This window comes from Rana temporaria, chromosome 5 (assembly GCF_905171775.1).
Source record: "Rana temporaria chromosome 5, aRanTem1.1, whole genome shotgun sequence".
Taxonomy (NCBI): Eukaryota; Metazoa; Chordata; class Amphibia; order Anura; family Ranidae; genus Rana; species Rana temporaria.
The window spans coordinates 359413649-359437128 of record NC_053493.1 but is presented as its reverse complement, the minus strand read 5'-3'; the positions used below and the strand labels follow the sequence as shown (position 1 = coordinate 359437128).

Sequence of the window (23480 nt, the reverse complement as noted above, 5' to 3'; positions counted from 1 at the left end):
TCTACGCGAATCTGGCCCAATGTTTTATAAGGGTTGTAGAGCTCCTCGCTGATACTGTAACTTAATTCCTTATAAATATCTAGGATGCATTCTCCTTTGTATATGTAAAGGGATAGCAGAAACCCTGCTTCCTGTCAACAGGCGCAATTGAGATTTGTTACCCTTATATGAGTAGACAGTACAGTCCATGTGTCCAGAAGAATGAGGATGATCATTTCTGTCTCCGATTACAACTGTCAATGTATTTGTTGACGTGATAGGAGGACTCCCACTGTCAGTAATAACAATCGGTAAATACAACACCTTTTGTATTTCTCTGTCAAAGCTGCGCAGAGCAGTGATCATGGCACTTCCATTGTGAAAGTCTGTCAGACTGCAATCACCAGTACCCACAGTGGCACTTAACAGGTAGAATGAAAATGGCGGACCATTAGTTGCTGTGTCATTGTCTTTAGCATATAATAATGTTGATGTTTTGTTTATTTGTACAACATGGGGATACTCTGAGTTTTCCCAGATGATTGGACTATATTGGACTTCAAATTCAGGACCACTATCATTTATATCCTTAAGACTGAAAACAATGGTTGCGCTTCCAGTGAGGGCCGGCTCACCCATGTCTGTGGCTAGTACAACCAGCCGATGATAAGGAGATGCTTCCCTGTCTAATGGCCTAGAGACCACAATGTGGCCATCATGATCAACCAAGAACTGTCCACCAGGATCGGAAGAGTCCAGAATGTGATAGGAGAACAAACCATTCACTCCTGAATCCAAATCAACTGCAGATACCTGAACCACTGTTGTGCCAACAGAGATATCTTCAGACATTGCAGGCAACTCATACATATTTTGATAGAACACTGGAGCATGATCATTTGAGTCTTCAACATGGATGATGCAGTAGGCCACACTGAAGAAATCCATGTCTTCAACTTTTACGGTCAGATTAAAGGATCTCTCGTAGGGTTTTTCATAGTCCACTTTTTTCCTTAGACGAATGATCCCCCGTTTATGGATCTTATCTGTCTCTATAAAGAATTTGCGGTCATCATCTCCTCCAGCAATGCTGAACGCCATCATTGCATTTTCCCCTTCATCATTGTCCCAGGCATGTAAAACAGTCACCTCACTGTTAACATTAGAACATTCAGGAACAGATGCTGTGTACATTTTCTGAGAGAATACCGGGGCGTGGTCATTCACGTCAGATACTATAATGGTGGCAGTTCCAGTCCCAGAAAGGCCACCTCCATCTTTAGCTTCTACAACAATCAGGTATCTGTCCTCCTTCTCCCTATCCAGAGAACCCAACACAGTGTATATGGAGCCAGTAGAAGGATGAATTCCAAACAAATTAAGGTTTATCTCATTTTTGACATTCTGGACAATTCTATAGGTCAAAATGGCATTCTTCCCAGATTTCGGGTCATCCAAGTCAAAAGCTGTCATCTCCATCACTGTAGTATCTGCAGGGGAATTTTCTGGTACATAGCCCACAAAGCAGCCATCAGAGGTGCACAGGAACATTGGTGGATTGTCATTTATATCTTTAACGTCAACTATCACATCAGCGAATCCAGTCAAACCTTCACCATTTGCATCAGTGGCAAGAACCAGGAAGCGCCAAGTTGCTCGCTGTTCTCGGTCTAGAGTTTTCTGTACATATATTTTTCCATTGTACTGGTCAATGATGAACTCACTGTTGGCTCCCTGACCATGCAAGGAGTAACGAAGAGCACTCTGATCTGCTTCTTGGTCAGGATCGGTAGCAGAAACCTGGACAAAACAAACAAAAGAAAAAAATGAATGGCTGTTTTCTTTACCGTTAAACAAAAATTCAAAGGATACTTTGTTAATCAAAATGGAAACGGGTTAATGGAAAAAAACAGATCTACTGCATAAAGATATTTTTAAAAGTGAATCCAAGAATTTAGCCAGAATAAAATAGGCTTAGTTTTCATCCAAATAGAACTAAATAAACACAAATAACTGTACAAAAGGATTGGTAATTCTGTTCAGTTAGTCTTGTGATCCAGGCATCCCTGCCACACAAGAACATGACCACTTTACCAATACCACAGATTGGTAAAGAACTCACCTACTGCTTGCTGATCCATTATCCATTCTGTAGATCTGTTATTTCTACACATAATCCTGTAGCTTCTTCACTATTAACCCACTAGTCACCAGATCACAGTCCACTAAGCATTTTAGATAACAGCAGAATGGAGGGTTGAGATTTCAGTTATAAGGGTAGCAGTTCTGACACGAAGAAACAAATCGCTGCCCTTCTATCAAGATGGCTGTCTCCACATAGAGGCATAGTGCAGAACAAGACATTGGGCCAGATCCACAAAGAACTTACGCCGGCGTATCTATTGATACGCCGCGTAAGTTCTACGATGCGCCGTCGTATCTTTGTTTTGTATCCACAAAACAAGATACGACTGAATGTGGGCTCAATCCGACTGACGTACGTCTTAGTACGCCGTCGGATCTTAGGTGCATATTTACGCTGGCCGCTAGGTGGCGCTTTTCTGTTGATTTCCGCATAGAGTATGCAAATTAGCTAGATACGGCGATCCTCAAACGTACGTCCGCCCGGCGCATTTTTTACTTCATTTACGTAAGGCTTTTTTCGGCGTAACGTTACCCCTGGGTCTATGAGGCGTATGGACGTCGGGACAGCGTAAAATTTTACGTTGTTTGCGTAAAACGTTCGCGAATAGGGCTTTGCGTAAATTACGTTCACGTCGAAAGCATTGACTATTTGCGACGTGATTTCGAGCATGCGCACTGGGATACCCCCACGGACGGCGCATGCGCCGTTAAAAAAAGTGTCATTTACGTGGGGTCAAGATGAATTAACATAAACCACGCCCACATCTTAGTCATTTGAATTGCGCGCCCTTACGCCGACACATTTACACTACGCCGCCGTAACTTACGGCGCAAATTCTGGATACGGAAACTACGCTCTAGGTTACGTCGGATCTTAGGTGCATATTTATGCTGAGATACGCTACGCCTGCCTAAAGATAGGCAGATCTTTGTGGATCTGGCCCATTGTATTTTGGTAATGGAGAAAGATCAGCTCTAGCAAGCTCAGGGACACTAAAGGTAAGTAGTCCTTAGCGCTCTGATTTTTTTGTGCACAGTTTCCATAAGTCAGGATGACAGTTTAATAAGTAATCTGGCCTTTAGGAGAACAGAAAGGACTACAGAGTCTTTTAGGAAGCTAGAGTTGGGTGCATGCTGCGCGTGAACTCAACACGCAAATCATACATATTGTCTTAAAGTCAGAGTAAAAGTTCAGCAATTATTTGGGTCCTTACTTGCAGCACCAGTACAGGGAGCTCTGTCAGTTCCTCCAGAATACTATCATGATATTCACTCTGTGTGAAGACCGGGGCCTCGTCATTTAAATTGACCACGCTGATGACCACAAGAGTGTGATTTTCCCATTTACCATCTGATGCCACCAGTCTCAACTCGAAGAGCATGTCCTGCTCATAATTCAGACTCTGGGTGAGAAATATTGCTCCGATCTCTGGTTCCACATCAAATATGCCCTTGGCATTTCCACTGGTGATCTGGTATCTGAGCTTGGCATTGGCACCTGTGGAAAAGTATTACAAATTAAAATCTGGAAAACTGATATTTTGTAAGAAACAGTACCAATATTAGAATTATAAGGCCCCATACACACGATAGAATCCATCCGCTGAAAAATCCCAGCAAATGGGTTTCAGCGGATAGATCCTATGGTGTGTACACTCCAGCGGATCTGTTTCCGCGGATATTTATCCCCTGGGATGGATTTCCAGCGGATAAATATTTGCTGACATGCCAAACAAATCTATCTGCTGGAATCCATCCCAACGGATGGATCCGCTGGTCTGTATAGACTCACCGGATCCATCCGTCCGAAGGGATCCCCCACATGCGTCGTAATGATTCGACGCATGCGTGGAATTCCTTATATGACAGCGTCGCGCACGTCGCCGCGTCATAATCGCGGCGACGGCGCGACACGTCATCGCCAGAGGATTTCGGCGCGGATTTCAATGCGATGGTGTGTACACTCCATCGCATAGAAATCCGCGGAAATCCTCGAGAGGATTTATCCGTGGAAACGGTCCGCTGGACCGTATCCGCGGATAAATCCTCCCGTGTGTATGGGGCCTAAGATGGAAAAGAAAGCTCCATGTGAAAGGAAAGAATGGAGAAATCTCAACCCTCCATTCCGCTGTTATCTAAAATGCTTAGTGGACTGAAATCCAAATATACATTGACCACTCCAATTAAGAACAATTGAGAAAAAGCATTTCCAGTTTTTCTTAAACTTCCTTAAACTTTTGATAACTTTACTGAGAATTTTCCTACACCAGTCCCTTATTTCAACTAGCAACCCAAACAAATATAATAATCACTGCACTGCTGCACTAATCTATTGGTTCTGCTGATCACATATTTGCTGTATATACAGAACTATCCAGTGGTCTGAAGGAAAAAAAAAACAAAAAAAAAACGTATTCACATTGGAAAGGTGGTAGGGGGTGCAACAGGTACAGTGCCTTGAAAAAGTATTCATACCCCTTGAAATTTTCCACATTTTGTCATGTTACAACCAAAAACATAAATGTATTTTATTGGTATTTTATGTGATCGACCGACACAAAGTGGCACATAGTTGTGAAGTGGAAGGAAAATTATAATTTTCTTTTTTACAAATAAATATCTAAAAAGTGTGGTGTGCATTTTTATTCAGCCTCCTTTACTCCGATACCCCTAACTAAAATCTAGTGGAACCAGTTGCCTTCAGAAGTCACCTAATTAGTAAATAGAGTCCACCTGTGTGTAATTTCAGTATAAATACAGCTGTTCTGTGAAGACCTCAGAGGTTTGTTAGAGAACCTTAAAGAACACACAGCATCATGAAGGCCAAGGAACATACCAGACAGGTCAGGGATAAAGTTGTGAAGAAGGTAAAAGCAGGGATAGGTTATAAAAAAATATCCCAAGCTTTGAACATATCACGGAGCTCTGTTCTATCCATCATCTGAAAATGGAAAGAGTATGGCACAACTGCAAACCCACCAAGACATGGCCGTCCACCTAAACTAACAGGTCGGGAAAGGAGAGCATTAATCAGAGAAGTAGCCAAGAGGCCCATGGTACTTTTTTTAAAAGTAGATTGCTTTAAAAAAGGCATGGATTAATTCCTAAATGTACAGAATATAGCTGGGTACTAACATTTATAGGTAAAGTTGATCCAGGGAAAATTTGATTGCCTCTCGGGGGATCAGGAATGAATTTTTCCCCTGCTGTTGCAAATTGGAGCATGCTTTGCTGGAGTTTTTTGCCTTCCTCTGGATCAACTGTGAGTGAAGGATTTTGTATATGGTATTGTATTTTTTTTTTTTTGGTTGAACTAGATAGACCTGTGTCTTTTTTCAACCTAACTTTGTAACTATGTAACTCTGGAGCAGTGTTAATTCTGCTAGCAAACGTTTTAGTCTTAAGATTAAAATGGCATTTTAGTTTTGGCCCCATTTTAAGCCTCATACACACGATCAGTCCATCTGATGAGAACGGTCTGAAGGACCGTTGTCATCGGTTAACTGGTGAAGCTGACTGATGGTCCGTCGCGCCCACTCACCATCGGTTAAATAACCGATCGTGTCAGAACGCGGTGACGTAAAACACGACGTGCTGAAAAAGTTCAATGCTTCCAAGCATGCGTCGACTTGATTCTGAGCATGCGTGGATTTTTAACCAATGGTTGTGCCTACTAACGATCATCGGTTTTGACCTATCGGTTAGGAATCCATTGGTTAAATTTAAAGTTGGCTTTTTTTTAACCGATGGTTAAATAACCTATGGGGCCCACACACGATCGGTTTTGACCGATGAAAACGGTCCATCAGACCGTTGTCCTCTGTTTAACCAATCGTGTGTACGAGGCCTTAGCCTTCTGTTATTGTTTTAGTTCTAGTCGCATTTAGTCGACTAAATCTCCAGTACATTTTAGGCTAAAATTATTTTAGTCCACCAAAATCTAATGTGTCTATTTAAATAATGTATTACTCTAGAATTTCAAAATTCATTATACACTCCTGGAGTAAAAAAAAAAAAACCTAATATGTTATTATTCATGGTTGGCCCTTTTATAACATCTTTACTCTGTAATGCCGTGTACACACGATAATTTTTCGGGTTGTAAAAAACAAAGTTTTTTAAAAATGTAATTTAAAATTACTGTGTGTAGGCTTCAGAGCATTTTTCGGGTTCTGAAAAACAGCCAAATTTTTTTTTGAACATGCTCTATTTTTTTACGACGTTTTAAACAATGTCGTTTTTCGGGTTGTAAAAAATGATCGTGTGTGGGCTTTAACGACGTGAAAAACCCGTGCATGCTCAGAAGCAAGTTATGAGACAGGAGCGCTCGTTCCTAATGGAGTAAGCACATTCATCACGCTGTAACAGACAGAAAAGCGCAAATCGTCTTTTACTAACAGAAAATCAGCTAAAGCAGCCCCAAGGGTGGCGTCATCCGAATGGAACTTTCCCTTAATAGTGCCTTTATAGTGCCGTCGTACATGTTGTACGTCACTGCGCTTTGCTAGAGCATTTTTTTTAACGATCGTGTGTAGGCAAGGCCGTTTTAATGATGAAGTTGAAAAAAACTTCATTTTTTCTAGAGCCTGAAAAACTAAGTTTTTTACAACCCGAAAAATGATCGTGTGTACGCGGCATAAGGCCAAGTCTAGTTACAAAAATATTGATTTGAGTCACAGTTTCATTCCTTGCTATAAGTGCATGCTACTTTTCTGTTGTTGAGAGCAAGCATCCCAAAGCTCACCCACACACTGTACAGTCAATTACATCACTGTGTGGACAAATGCTTGCATGAGTGGGACATACCAAAGAGGAAGATCCTAATGGCACGTACACGGTCGGACTTTAGACCGGGCAAAACTCTGTTGGAATTTCCGATGGAAAAATAGAGAACCTGCACTCTATCTAAAGTCCGTCGGAAATTTTTCCATGGGAAATTCCGACCGTGTGTACACTGTTATAACAGACAATAGGAGTAATATGGTGGCAGCATTTAAACAAACCACAGCAGCAGCAGAGGAACCACCCAGCTCTAGGGAGAAAGACTCCCCCATGACAGAAAGTGACTGTAAGACCAAAATGAATGATCTGCAGTGAGCCATTTTTATTATTCTTTTACATAATGACACTACAGTCAATTATCAAATGGATATGAAATGAAGGATCTTAGGGCTGTCTGCTCTACTGGTGTATCTTTGTTATTTTTCCAGTTTATTTTTATCTTGTGTAAAACTATTCCCATAAGATGTTGGACCGGACGCCATGTGTGGTCTTGTCTGGTGCGAGGAGGCAAGTGTTAAAACAATCTTTGATAAAGCAAGATCAATAGTAACCGTCTTCAAGTTTTCCATTACATTGCAACACTGAAGATATTGGAGCATTGTGGCCTTACTCTTTTAAATGACTGCCCCACACACTGGTCAAGCAATACTACTAGTACATTCAACATGAGCAAAAGACTTCTCAAACTGAAAAAAATCAGTCTGCCAAATCGCAAATAACATGGTATTCTCCCTAGTTAAATGGAAAAAGCTCACATCATTGCATGACCTACTGCTGCCTTTTGCTGAGCGAAACATATTAAAACCCCTACAGAGTGACACCATGTCCATGTCCCTGCCCTCTTTGATCCACTCTCTACTAGGGGTGCAACGGATCAAAAAAACTCACGGATCGGATCGATCCTCGGATCAGGAGTCATGGATCGGATCATTTTCGGATCAGTAAAAAAAAAAAAAACACAAGACAAACAAAAGTTTTGTCTTTTTACATTTTTATTAATATTTTTTTTTTTACTACCAATGGCGGCGATCAGCGATTTTTTTCGTGACCGCGACATTATGGCGGACACATCGGACAATTTTGACAAATTTTTGGGACCATTACAGTTGGAAAAATGGCAATTACAGTGTTACTGTTTTACTAGCGTGGGGGCAATGTTGGCTATGGCTATTATTAATAGCCAACATTACCCCCACACAAGTAAAACAGTAACACTGTAATTGCCATTTTTGCCACTGTAATAATAGTCATAGCCAACATTGCCCCCACACTAGTAAACAGTAACACTGTGTGTATAGCCATTTTTTTTATAGCCATTTTCCCCCTGTAATAGCCATTAGCCAACTCACTGTACTGATGTACTTGGTCCGTCTCACTGTACTCTTGCAGAATAGAAAAGATCCACGAGCAGAGGGAGGGGTGATGACGTCAGCGCGCACCGCCGCTGAGTGTACCAAGATGGCCGACCGCTCCGGAGCTAGGCCGAAGCCGTGGTCTTTCCTAAGGCCGCGGCGGCGGTGCGTTCCGCGGATCGCATACTGTGCCGATCTGAACAGGTCGACCCGTACAGATCGGGCACAATCCGTTGCACCCCTACTCTCTACTCAGCCACCTTGAGGTCTTCAAACAGAACACTAGCTACCAAGACCAAGCCACAATTGCACAGAAAATTAAAGAGAATGTGAACCAGCGTTTTTCTTGATTCATTTTTAGATCCAAGTAACTGATGAAATGTTCTCACCAGTGCTTGCAGCCAGGGCTGTCTTAAGAGCATCATGGGCCCCTGGGCAAAGTAATACTCTGGGGCCCCTACAATTGGAAAGCCTGTGTATTATTAGGATTTCATTACACAAACTAAGAGAAAAACGATTTTAAGATGCAGGTGGAGTTTATTGGATTGAATTACTCACTGGCATATTTTATTTGGACCGCAGAGAGAGGACATTTCTCCCACATAGTTCCCAAAGTTCCCCTACTCCAGCTACTAAAGGTGTTATTCCTTTTGAGTATTCCAAGTCTTTTATTTTATGAGGGAGTCAACTCTCTGGCTGCATTCTAACCTTTACATCTCAGCTTTCCACAGATTATTGACCATTTTTTAATACAACACACAGTAAGTAGACAAATTCATACTTCACCTTCATCTTCATCCACAGCGCTTACAGTTATTACAACATAACCCACATCTTTGTCCTCTTCCACACTAGTCTCATATCTCTGTAGTGGGAACATAGGTGCATTGTCATTGATGTCACTGACAAATATTCTCATGTAGGCCGTATCTAAAGACAAGACAGTTCTTAAGTCACGTTACTGTACATGGATTCACCTCTTTAAAAAATTCTTACGAAGACAATCATTGACTATGTAATAATTGAAACAAAAGAAAAGTAGTGTTGTTGACCACATCAGCCAATTAGACATTGGCTGTCCATTATCCACTAATTTAAATTACACATCTTGAAGCATATACACTAGCCACTTAAGCCCCGGACCAATATGCAGCCTAAAGACCCAAGGGGTTTTTACAGTTCGGGACTGCGTCGCTTTAACAGACAATTGCGCGGTCGTGCGACGTGGCTCCCAAACAAAATTGGCGTCCTTTTTTCCCCACAAATAGAGCTTTCTTTTGGTGGTATTTGATCACATCTGCGGTTTTTAGTTTTTGCGCTATAAACAAAAATAGAGCAACAATTTTGAAAAAAAAGCAATATTTTTTACTTTTTGCTGTAATAAATATCCCCCAAAAACATATATAAAAACATTTTTTTTCCTCAGTTTAGGCCGATACGTATTCTTCTACCTATTTTTAGTAAAAAAAATCGCAATAAGCGTTTATCGATTGGTTTGCGCAAAATTTATAGTGTTTACAAAATAGGGGATAGTTTTATTGCATTTTTATTTTTTTTTATTTTTTTACTACTAATGGCGGCGATCAGCAATTTTTTTCGTGACTGCGACATTATGGCGGACACTTCGGACAATTTTGACACATTTTTGGGACCATTGTCATTTTCACAGCAAAAAATGCATTTAAATTGCATTCTTTATTGTGAAAATGACAGTTGCAGTTTGGGAGTTAACCACAGGCGGCGCTGTAGGAGTTAGGGATCACTGTGTATGTGTTTACAACTGTTTGGGGGTGTGGCTGTAGGAATGACGTCATCGATCGTGTCTTCCCTATAAAGGGAATGACGCGATCGATGCGCCGCCATAGTGAAGGACGGGGAAGCCGTGTTTACACACGGCTCTCCTCGTTCTTCAGCTCCGGGGAGCGATCGCGACGGAGCGGCTATAAACAAATAGCCGCGCCGTGGTCCCGGATCGCTCCCCGAGCGGACCCGACCTCCGCATGTAGCGGGGGGGGTCCCGATCGGACCCCCCACCCGCTAATAGGGGAGGACGTACCCATACGCCCATGTGCCTGTACGTGCCATATTGTGGACGTATATGTACATGGGCTGGTCCTTAAGTGGCTAGAGAGTTATTGAACTTTTCCTTCATCTATACATCTTCATTTAGGCTTTGCATATTGAGGATCACTAAAACTATGATTAACATATCCACCTGCTTTTACTGCTTTTCCTAAAACAATAGCAGGGATTTTGTGTTTTCGAACATTTGAGTGGTCATTAATACTTTTTTCTTATTTTACTATATATGCGCTGGTTGTTTACATCATCAGTGAGAATAATGAAGATAAAGCTAGACCCTGTTGTCAGACCATTCTTTTCAACAAAAATGTAATCTTTCCTTAAAGTGGAATTCAAACTTAAAGTTATTGTAAACCTTATTTTTTTAATGAAAATATAGAGATGATATACCGTACTTATCCGATCCCTTACTTTCTCTTCTGGGGTCCCCTGCGGGTCCTTTCCACTCCTCCCCTCCTGTGTGTGCCCCCATAGCAAGCCGAGTGCTATGGGGACACTCCTGAGCAAGGCTGTATTCATCCATAGACACACACAGTACGGCTCATCCTAACACAGTTAATGCATTAGGGTACAAAACCTTTAAAGTGTAGAACCACTGTAACATTAACTTTTCTTAAAAAAGGTTCCCTCCTCGCTTCTCCTACCTACCTGGTCTACCATGTGTAAAAAAGATGTAGGTACTTACCTTTCCCACCCAGGTCTGGTCATGTGATTCTGCAGGATTGGCTTCCCTTTGTCAGTGAGTGGTGGCTGCAGGGGAGAGGAGTGAGTGCTGACAGTGGCTGGGCCAAGGGAGCCTATCGGTGACATCAAGGCTCCTGGAATTCCAAGCCATTGTTGAGTGCTCCATGACACAGGAGAGCATGTAGGATCACATGACTGGCCCAGACAGGATTAAAGGGGTTGTTAAGGTAAAAAAAAAAATCCTAAACAGGGGCGGACTGACAATTCATTGGACCCCCCGGCCATAGGAGATTATGGAGCCCCCGGGCAATAGAAGATTATGGGCCCCCGGGCAATAGGAGATTATGGGGCCCCCAGGCAAAAGATTTTGGGGCCACACAGTATACACCAACACACATACAGTATCCATACACAGTAAACACACACACACACAGACACACAATATGCACACACAGTATAAAACACACAGACCCACAATATACGCACACAATATAGACACACAATATACACACACAGTATAACACACACAGACACACAATATACACACACAATATACGCAATATACACACACACAGTATACACACACAGTATACACACACACAGAATACACATACACACACTGAAATGTACTGGAGAGGCGGGGCAACTATAATCTTGGGATTTAAAAAAAAAATACAGATTTTTACATACTGTCCCTGGTTTTACTGAGGCCGGCAACCCTGATGGGGCCCTCGGGCAGTGCCCGAGTGCCCGAATGGTCAGTCCGCCCCTAATCCTAAATAGCTTCCTTTATCTTAGTGCAGTCCTCCTTCACTTACCTCATCCTTCGCCTTCGCCTCATTTTGCCTTTAAATGTCCTTATTTCTTCTGAGAAATCCTCACTTCCTGTTCTTCTGTCTGTAACTCCACACAGTAATGTGAGGCTTTCTCCCTGGTGTGGAGTGTCGTGTTCGCCCCCTTCCTTGAGGGGGCGAGCAGGAGAGTCAGGACGCTCTCTATGTTGCAAATAGAAAAAGGAGCTGTGTGTTAGTGGGCGTCCTGACTCTCCTGCTCGCCATCAGGGGAGGGGGCGAACACAACACTCCACACCAGGGAGAAAGCCTTGCATTACTGTGTGGAGTTACAGACAGAAGAATAGGAAGTGAGGATTTCTCAGAAGAAATAAGGACATTTAAAAGCAAAATGGAAGGATGAGGTAAGTGAAGGAGGACTGCACTAAGGTAAAGGAAGCTATTTAGGAAAAAATATTGTACCTTTACAAGCCCTTTAAGCTTAGTTAGGTTTTTACTGAACTTCCACTTTTTTGAACCAACGTGTGTTACTACCTTCCAGAGCCGGGACAAGGGGTGGGCAGGAGGGACAGCTGCCCTGGGCATTGTGGCTTTATGTGAGATGGGGACGACATCACAAAGAGATTTGGGGGGGGGGTGAGAGATATGTGTTGGGGGGGGATTTGGGGGGGGGGGCAGCAGGGGTAGGAATTGTTCTAGGAGAGGAAATATGAGGGGGGATTTGTGTTTGGAGGGGGGATGGGGTAGAGGATTTGTGCTAGGAGGAGGGATTTGGGGTATTTGTGCTAGTAGAGATGATATGGTATAGTGGGGAGGGGAAATTGTGCCAGTAGGGATGATTGGGCGGTATAAGTGCTAGGAGGGGACTGTGTGGAGTTACAGACAGAAGAACAGGAAGTGAGGATTTCTCAGAAGAAATAAGGACATTTAAAAGCAAAATGGAAGGATGAGGTAAGTGAAGGAGGACTGCACTAAGGTAAAGGAAGCTATTTAGGGAAATATTTTTTTACCTTTACAACCCCTTTAAAAAAGGTAAGTATACAGATCTTTTTTACACTGGGTAGACATGATAGGTCGGAGGAGGGGAAGGGAACATTTTTAAGAATAGTTTGTTTTAGGCTTGCATTCCACCTGTCATGCTTCGTGTCTTGTGTGATTAGGGTAGCAGAGGCGAGGGGAAGTGCTGCGATGTTGCAGAAGAGGCAGTGTAATACCGCCGGAGGGCTCTGTGATGGGGGGGCTCTGTGATGGGGGGATCTGTTATGGGGGGCTTTGTGATGGGGGAGTCTGTGATGGGAGGATGTGTTATGGGTGCTTTGTGATGGGGGATCTGTTGGTGGGGGAGTCTGTGATGGGGGTCTATGAGATGGGGGCATCTGTTATGGGGGGCTTTGTGATGGGAAATCTGTGATGGGGGCTTTGTGATGGGAAATCTGTGATGGGGGCTTTGTGAAGGAGGTGATCTGTGATGGGGAGGGGGGTTCTGTGATGAGGGGATTCTGTGAAATACTAATATAAGTTTATGTTGATTAAAATTGTTCTTTATTTTAAATATTATATATTTTTTCCTGGTTTTTTTTTTGCACTACAAATAAGATGTGTGCATAGGAATTTGTTCATATTTTTTTAAACTATAGTCCAGCCCCCCAACAGTCTGAGGGACCGTGAACTGGCACCCTGTTTAAAAAGTTTGAGGACCGCTGCATTATAGCATAATCATTTGCTCCTCCCCCAGCTTTTACACAAAAGGTTATGAAGGGAAGAGAAGGGAGGGGTGAAGGAGCTTGGCCAGCACAGACAGTAATATAACACTCCTAGAAGATGAGCGGGCTATGATGTGTAAGGAGGAAGGGGGCTGTGCTGGGGAATTGATTCTTCTAAACATGCCAATTTTACTAGCAAGTTTAGAGGCACATTGCAAATCTAAATAAAAAACAAAAACATTTAAAATACTTATTTTTTATGTGCTTTTACGTGCATTTTTTTTTAAGTTGATGACATGGTGCCTTAAAGATGCCAATTGAAATATTGATTGCTCTTTGAACCAGCCAAGACAAATTTGACAAGAAGACAACTGGGGTCAACTCTTATAGGAAAATTTTGACTGACCACTAGCGTTCCCTCCAGTGTTGGGGATATCATCCTACTTTCTCCTGATCCTCCTTGAAATATATAACCATTTATGCACAGGTTATTACTGAGCATATTTACGTAGAGAAATAAATGACTCTCTGGTAGTTACATACTGTTCCCATGACAACCCACCTTCTGATTATCTTTGGACAGTTATAATTTTAAGAAGTAAGAGAGACCTTTTTTTTTTTTATGTCACAATGTACGATATAAGATTTGCTATCATCTGTGCCCAGTCTTGCCACACAGAGTTAATCCAGCTCTGAGCAATCCTCTTTTATTGTATAGTGAAATACAACAGACTTCCAGATAAAAACCAAAGTCCTTGCTTCTGAAAAAAAGTGCACAATTCACACCCCCTCCCCTGTGTTTTGATTAAATGTTTTCAAAATATGGGGTGAGTCACAGTTCAGTGCCATGAGAAAATGCATCAGAATATACATAGAGCTGGAGGGAAGAGGGGAGGGGGATGTGAATTGAGCACTTTTTACAGAAGCTGTGTATGTCTGCAAGCAGTGCACGAGATATGTAAATAACCTGTCACTCAAGCAAGGACTTTGGTTTTTATCTGGAAGTCTGTTTTATTTCCCTGAACAATAAAAAGAGGATTGCTCAGAGCTGGATTAACTCTGTGTGGCAAGACTGGGCACAGATGGCTTCCGTCTCCGGGGGGAGTGGCTTAGGCATGGCGGAGTGAGGGAGCGAGAGAGGAGCCCCTAACGAAACCGCAGCGTGCACACAACAGGAGGACCGGCAAAAGCAGGCTATACTTCCCGATCGTAGCGGCTCATGTCGCGCAGAGGTAGAGGCGCAAGGAGGTGTACTGCTCTACCGGGTGTCTCAACCCGATCACATATCACCCGCTACCTCAGAGCGAAGGAGGGCTGTTCCTCGCAAACAGACGCCAGTGACGCCGACGACGTAACTACAGACGCCACAGACGCGGCTCGGGAGATGGCGGGGAAGCGAGATTCCCTAGCAGAGGTGTCAACACAAGCGCCTGCAATCACACACACGCTGGATAGAGGTATGTCTGGAGGGGGAGGCATAGGATAGCTGGAGCCTTCCGCGGTGATACCGAGAACGAAGGAGGTGGGAGCAAAGGCATGTCTGGGTAACTCAAAGGACACACAGACCCAGGAGCACGAAGCTGCACTTGACATCAGACAGCTCAGTGTGTTAATACAGGCACTCCCCACGAAGGAGGACATATTAACAATGACAACTAGCATAATGGGGACTCTGCAAGCGGAGATAGAGGAAGTTCGCTCTGGAGTGACGAGAGGAGAGCTTAAAATTAATAATTTAGAAGAGCAAAATCTTATTATGGGGCTCAAAATGGCGAATATGGATAAGGAGGAGCTTAAGAGACAGTATCAGCAGATAGCTATGATACAATTGCATGCAGAGGAAGCCGAAGACAGGAGCAGGAGGAACAATATCAGAATAAAGGGGGTCCCAGAAAGTCTAGAAGGGGCTGCACTGCGTGAAACGGTTATGTCTATATTAAACCGAGTCCTGAAAAATCCCCCAGAGACAGTGATCGAAATAGATCGGGTACATAAAGTCCCTACTACCCGATATTCGGCACAATCAAATCCCAGAGATGTGGTTTGTAGGATACATTTCTATAGGACTAAAGAAGACATAATGAGAATTGCATGGAAGGAAGGAACAATAAAGTGGGAGGGGGGGGACATACAGATCTTCCCAGATCTCTGCCGGCAAACAAAATGGAGGCGACGGATGCTAAAACCTCTATTAGAGCTCATACGCACCAAAGAGGCTACATACAGATGGGGGTACCCTTTAGCAATTATCGTGAAGAAAGAAGGGCAGAGCTTTAACCTGAGGGTCCCAATTAACAGAATTTTTTCAGTTTCTGGGAGCAGACCCTATAAATGTTTCTAACTGGTTAGAACTACCGACAGTAATAGACAGATTCCCTATATAGGCTTTCTATTGTGATAACACACAGGAACTATATGAGAGACTAGAAAGTAAGGAGAAGAAAGGGGAGAAGAGAGCCGGATGTTGAACAGAGGGAGAGGGAAAGGAAGAAGGAAAGAGAAAGAGATGTGAAGAACCATACTATGATGAACAAACCCCAAAAGGATAAGGATAATGGAATATTTTTTTTTTTATTTTTTTTTTGCTTGGGGCTAGGACTCTTTGTAGGTTTTTTTTTTTTTTTTTTTTTTTAAGGGCTCCTTTTTTCTTTTGGAGAAACGGAGGGGGATAGGAAAACGGACTCCTTTTTCCCTTTTTTTTTTGCATCTCGGCTCGGGGGCTGTTTTTTTTTTTTTTTTTGTTTGTTGAGAGAAGGGGAAAGGGACATAGAGGCAGAAGGGATGCGGGAGAAGACAAGTATGGATATACCAGCCATATAGACAGAGACAGTAAGAAGATAAGAGGGTAAGGGCTGGAATAAAAATAAAGCGCACAAACATATAAAGGGAGTAAGCGGACAAGGTGTGGCAGACAAACGGACGACTGATGTCCGTCAGGAACTAGTTTATCCTCTATTTTCCCATTCCCCTTGATCTCCTTTGGGTGGGGGGGGGAGTGTTTCCATTTTTTTTCTCTCTCTTTTTTTTTGGGAGTTTTCTATTTTTGGATATATAAAATGATATGTGATATTGTATGTTATTATATAGTATTATAAGTACCGGCATTATATATGTGGTAAAAAGGAGGTAAATGATATACGTTAAAAGTAATTACCGAGGCCCAATAGGGGGGGAGGGTCGATTTATGTATTTGTTGTTTTTTTTTTTTTTGGGGGAGGTGGGCAAAAATGCTGCCATAGTAAGGGTAGGAGGGGAAGGATAAGAGGGGTTGGAGAGGGGGATGGGGGAAGAGGGGGGGGGGTAGGGCACGTAAGGTATAATAAAAAAAATTTGGAATTGGGAATAATGGGCCAGAGCAGTGGAATACATAAGGGCACTAAGGATTTTCTGATTCATATCTCTTGGGGGGTTAAAGGAATAAGAAAGGAAGTCCTTTTTTTTGGGGGGGGGGTTTTTTTTTTTTTTTGTGTTCACTTTGCTATATATAGGGAGGGTAGAAACATAGAGAATGTAAAAGAATGTAAATAAGCAGTATAACAGGCAAATATGAAAATGTATAAGTATATGGCATTTTGACAAGATTGGTTGATACAGCAGGGGGCACAGATGTCCCCTCTCCCCTATTATATTTATCCTCTCCCTGGAACCATTTCTAAGAACAGTCAGAGCGAGCACAGATATAAGGGGTGTTCAAGATAAGGGGGACGAGTATAAAGTGGCAGCATATGCCGATGATCTATTGTTTACAATAACCTCCCCAACAACATCGCTACCATGTTTATTTGCAGAAATAAAAAGATATGGGGAAATATCAAATTTCAAAGTGAACTATAATAAGTCGGAGGCTATGGGAGTGGAGGTAGATAGTCGGAAACAGCAGCAACTGATAGCCAATTTCTCTTTAAGATGGACAGACTCCCACGTAGAATATCTGGGGACTAAGATACCTAAAAAATTAAGCAGAATTCTTGAATTAAACTTTATCCCATTGATAAAACAAATAAAACTCGATCTACAAAAATGGGACAAAGAAACCTTCTCGTGGTTCGGCAGAATCAACATAGTTAAAATGAATGTGATGCCAAGGATACTCTATTTATTCCAAACCTTACCGATAAAAATACCGACCGGTTTTCTGACAGATATGAGAACTAGAATTATGAAATTCATATGGGCAGGCAAACCCGCTAGAGTACGAAGAAATATACTGACTTTATCGAAGGAAAGAGGAGGAGTCGGACTCCCAGACCCAATGGGTTATTACGTAGCCTCGCATTTGGTACGTGTAGTAGACTGGTGCACACAGCAGGCAGACAAACCATGGGTAAACATGGAACGCGAGACGAGTAATATCCCGTTAGAAGGACTGGCGTGGCTATCAGAAAGTAAAATACCTCAGTCTGCAAAAAAACACCCAACAATAAACGCGACACTTAGTGTTGTCAGAAAGATGTGTAAAAAAATGGAGCTGCTGAAACAGATCGGCCCTATGACACCTATTCTGGGTAACCCGAGCTTTGAGCCAGGTCTGAAAGACCGGCGATTTATCAATTTGAGACGGAAAGGCATCAGCAGACTGACACACTTTATGATAGACAACCATGTGATGCAAAATGAGGAGATGGAGCAGGTCTATGGTGAGGACATAGATTTATGGAGACGCAATCAGCTGAGAACGTATATAGGACCTCTAAAAATACGAATGGAAGATATAGGTGTACCATCGAAATTTGAGGAAATATGCTTAAAAAGGGAACCAATGAGACATATGTTATCGTATATGTATAATTTAATTAACGAAGCAAATGCACCTCAAGAATTAGTCTTCATAAAGGCGTGGGAGAGGGACTTGGACATAAAGTGGTCAGAAACACAGAAAAATAAGATCCTTTCATTTGCACACATAGCGTCAATGGCATCCAGATATCAGGAGGGAGGATATAAAGTTCTGACTAGGTGGTACAGAACACCAATGATATTAAATCGAATCTTCCCAAGTACATCAAAAATTTGCTGGAGATGTCAGAAAGAGGAGGGCACCATGATACACATGTTTTGGAGCTGTCAAAAACTAAAAGAATTTTGGAATATGGTCTCGGATACCACCCGAGAAATCACCGGGGTGAATCTGGGAGACAGACCGGCAGCATATTTATTATTTGACATACCAATGTCTCTGGAAAAATATAAGCAATCCTTGCTAAGACACCTGTTAACAGCTGCGAAGGCCTGTATACCAATACTATGGAAGAGTACAGCTTCACCAACAAGGTCACAATGGCTTAGCAGAATAAATGAGATTCAGTTGATGGAGAATCTAACGATGGGAATCCGAGAACGAGAGGAGGAATATCGGAGGACTTGGACTCCATATTCGGAGTATAGAGATCGGAACCCATAGGGGGGGAGGGGGGGAGAGAGAGAGAGAGAAACTAGCTTCTTTTTTTTTTTTTTTTTTTGTTATCCCCTATTTTTTTGTTTTTGCTAGAGGGGGGGAGGGGGTGAGGAAAGATGGAAAGTAGTCTGATTAAACCTATAGAAGATGGTAACTCAAGGAAGTATTGAACTACAGAGAATAGTAATGTAATCAATGAGAGATTGGGCGGACATGGTGTAGGTTGTAGAAATCGTAAATAGTTAATGGGAGTTGATTAACGGATGTTACAGATGGAAAACATGACAAAATAGCTGTATTATGTTTTTCTTCTTTTTTGTCTTATGTGAAAAATGATAAGAAAAGATAAATAAAGAATTATAAAAAAAAAAGACTGGGCACAGATGATAGGAAATCTTATTCTCTACATTGTGACATAAAACATTTTTTTGGGGGGTTTACATCCACTTTAAGTAACTCCTGAAGAGATTAACAAGTAAGCTAAGCTCTTGGTGACAATTTTATATAGACTTACCTGTGTTAGGGTGTCCTTGCATTCCTGGACGGGCTGATTCTGAAGAGTCTTGAGACTGAATTTCTATGAGGTAGGATGCTTGTTTTTCTCTATCAAACAATGTGCTTGTGTATATGACTCCAGTCTCTGGATTAATGGTAAAATGTTGGTGGTCTCCACTGGTGTCTCTCAGTATGGTATATTGAACCTGCGTGGCACAGAATCCCTTTTTTTGGTAAACATCAGTTACAAATGACTTCAATTGTAGCATTTAAAGGATGTATTTTCCTATTTTTTTGTATTTTTTCAATCTATAGAGGAACATCTAGCAAATTGTTTAACGCAATCAGTAAAATGTTTAAACTATTCAGGATATGCTAGAATGGTTCCAAAGTGAGCAAGTCCCCATAATTTCATTTAATCTATTGCATGCAAATTTTACATGTGTTTCTGGGCTGGGCGACATCCCACTCTCTCAGTCTAGAGCTCACGACACACATTACAATCTCCTTTAGAGTAAGGTGACCGGATTTCTTAAATATATAAAAATGGGGAAAACGAATGCGCAAACCAAAAGGGGTAAGAGTGGAATAAACTAAACTAAAAATAGTAGCAGCCACCAAATGAGTGTTCACACACTAATAACCGTGATGAAAAATAAGGGAGATAAGGGGTAGGCATGTGCATTTCGTTTCGAACCGAACCGAAATTCGGACACATTTTTCATTATTCGGACATTCGGGTGCATACGAATTCCCGAATTGTAATATTAACGAATTTAACCGAATCCGAACGAACGTTTTCAAATCGAAAACCCACGGACGAAATTCCATCGAATTCGAAAACAAATTCTATTCAAATCGAATTCGAAAACAATTCGATTCGAAAACAAATTCGAATGAAAATTGAAAGCAAATTTGAATCAAAATCTAAAAAATATAAATCGATTTCTAAAAAAGAATACGATAAAATAGAATATAAAATAATAAAACAATAGAATAGAATGAAAAACGTGCAGCCATCATCACTAATAAATAACTAATTAATAAAAATTAATAAATGTTAAAGGTAAATCTTCAAAAAGGCCCAGATTCAGGTAGATCGGCGTATCTTTGTGCCGGCGTAGGGCATCTCATATGCGCTACGCCGACGTAACTCTGAGAGGCAAGAGTAGTATCCACAAAGCATTTGCTCCCTACGTTGCGCCGGCGTAACGTAAATTGGGCGGCATAAGCCCGCCTAATTCAAAGTAGGAAGGTAGTGGGCATGATACATTTAAATTAACCGTTACCCCATGCAAATGAAGGGCCGAACGAACGGCGCATGCTCATTTGACGTAGAATTTACTCCCTAAGATAAGACGGCTCAATGCCTACGACGTGAACGTAACCTACGCCCAGCCCCATTCACGTACGACTTAAGTAAACGACGTAAAACCCGACGCCTGTTCAGTCGTCCATACCTTTGCATGGGATGCGCCTCCTATAGGTGGAATAACTTTACGCTGGACGTACGCCTTACGTAAACGGCGTAGATTACAGCGACGGACGCAAGTACGTTCGTGAATCGGCGTATCTCGGTCATTTGCATTATTGACGTGTAAAACAATGGAAGCGCCCCTTGCAGCCAGCGTAAATATGCACCCAAGATACGACGGCGTAGACTTACGTCGGTCAGATGGTGCCAAAATTCAGGCGTATCTTAATAGCAGAATCAGGCGCATAGATACAACGGCGTATCCCTGCACTTACGCAGCGTATCAGTAGATACGTCGGCGTAAGTGCTTTAAGAATCTGGGCCAAAGTGTCCGTTTTCATCAGACAAACCGATTGTGTGTACAGGGCTTTACTTATAAGCCTATTGAGGTGAGAGGCTGGGGGCACCAGCACTGGAGGAATAGCACTTGCACATTGTATTGGATATCACTGCAACTGAAAGAGGATTGCCTGCAATTGCACTTTTATGGATTGTAATGCACAGTGCTGTGGATTGTTTACAGAAATTTCCAGCACAAAGACTTGCATTTGCACTTGTTTTTGGAATCGATATTTTGCACATAAGACTGCTTCGTTGCACTTTATATATATTTATTTATTTTGCTCACACTGATACTGTGCACAGGAGAATTCCTTTTACATTGGATTGTTTCACTTTTAAATGTTTACATTTTTTTACACATTTATTAATTTTATTAATTAGTTATTTATTGGTGATGATGGATGCCCGTATTTAGATTTAGTTCCAGTAAGCGCCCCTTACCTCCCTTATTTTTCATTACAGATTTTTAAAATGAAATCTGGGGACATATTTTAAATAGTAAACTATTTTATAAGCATGTTTTGCTCAAATGATATATGCAGTGTATGTGGTATGTGTTTATGGAATGATTGTATGATATATGCGTCTTTTCTCAAATCTTTTTCCATGAAGCTCAGCTTCAACAGTGCCCATCAATGCGGCCTCACCAGTGCCCATCAGCTCAGCCTCATCAGTGCCCATCAATCCAGCCTCATCAGTGTCCATCAGCTCATCCTCATCAGTGCCCATCAGCTCAGCCTCATCAGTGCAGCCTCACCCAATGCAGCCTGATCAGTGTCCATCAATGCAGCCTGATCAGTGCCCATCAATGCAGCCTGATTAGTGCCCATCAATGCAGCCTCATCAGTGTCCATTAGCTCATCCTCATCAGTGCCCATCATCCCACCCTCATCAGTGCCCATCATCTCAGCCTCATCAGTGAAGCCTCAACCAATGCAGCCTAATCAGTGTCCATCAATGCAGCCTCACCAGTGCCCATCAATGCAGCCTCACCAGTGCCCATCAATGCAGCCTCTGCCTGTTCAGTGCCCATCAATGCCCCCAGGACTTATACACAATGCTATAGTGCCTGGCCACCATGCCAGGGCAGATGCGAACAGAGCAAACAAACAGACTATTTGGGGGCTCGAACAGGAACAATGCAGGTATACTGTCTCTATCATAAGCAAGGGATAGAGTGTTTGGTTTGCCTATACCAGGTGACTGACCAAATCAATCACCTTGCAGGTGAACACAGACAGGGGGAATGCAACAGCCAACACTCGGATGCCTGGAATGAGGAGCAGGAGCACAAAAGTGATTCTGACACGGAGCCTATTCTGTGCCCATCGGCTCAGCCTGTTCAGTGCCCATCAATGCAGCCTGTTCAGTGCCCATCAATGCAGCCTGTTCAGTGCCCATCAGCTCAGCCTGATTAGTGCCCATCAATGCAGCCTGTTCAGTGCCTATTATTGCAGCCTGTTCAGTGCCCATCAGCTCAGCCTCACCAGTGCCCATAAATGCAGCCTGTTCAGTGCCCATCGATGCAGCCTGTTCAGTGCCCATCAGCTCAGCCTCACCAGTACCCATAAATGCAGCCTGTTCAGTGCCCATCGATGCAGCCTGTTCAGTGCCCATCAGCTCAGCCTCACCAGTGCCCATAAATGCAGTCTGTTCAGTGCCCATCAATGCAGATGGAGGAAGAGCCACCGCTGCCACCACAACAGAGGAAGGAAAAAACCCCAAGGAAAGCGGCAGGGGAGGGGGGCAAGCTAGGCTCTCCTGAGTGGGGGATGGACCATGGAGGTGGATCAGTGTCGGGCAGAAACTCCCTCCAACCAGGTGAGGTCTGGGAGGAATATTGTCCGCTTTATGCACTCTTCTCTCCTCCTCCGCATGTGCACGGGTAAGAGCTGTGCAGTATCCCAGTCCACCAGATCATGAGGGAGGCGGGTGGGGGGTGCTGTGCCAACACCAGAGATTCACATGGGAAGATCGCCCCTCCAAAGGGGATTACACTACAGCTGAAAAAAAAAATCTGAATCCCCAGTAAGTTGCTGGGGATTTGGATTTGGATTTCACCGCCCCCCTTCGTCCTGGCACCTTGAATCCAGCCCTGAATCTGGGGACGAAACCGGGGGCAGTTTCCGCCTGGGGACAGTGTCCTCAGTCCTGCGACTGTCCCCGGAAATAGGGGATGTCTGGTCACCCTGCCAACATGTCTATAGTGAAGGGTCCTGCCTAATTAAACAGTTTAACAACTATGCCCTCAAGGAG

At 42.8% G+C, this 23480-nt stretch overlaps 1 protein-coding gene across 1 annotated transcript in view; it reads right to left on the bottom strand.

Annotated features, from left to right (window-relative positions):
• The window catches only part of LOC120941356 (neural-cadherin-like), a 140901-nt gene that overhangs the window by 60214 nt on the left and 57207 nt on the right, over positions 1-23480 (bottom strand). The window contains exons 15-18 of the mRNA XM_040354693.1: positions 19428-19614; positions 9045-9188; positions 3339-3622; positions 162-1779 (exon numbers count right to left, since the gene is read on the bottom strand). Of these exons, the coding sequence (XP_040210627.1) occupies positions 162-1779; positions 3339-3622; positions 9045-9188; positions 19428-19614 (2233 nt within the window). The remainder of the gene's footprint in view (positions 1-161; positions 1780-3338; positions 3623-9044; positions 9189-19427; positions 19615-23480) is intronic.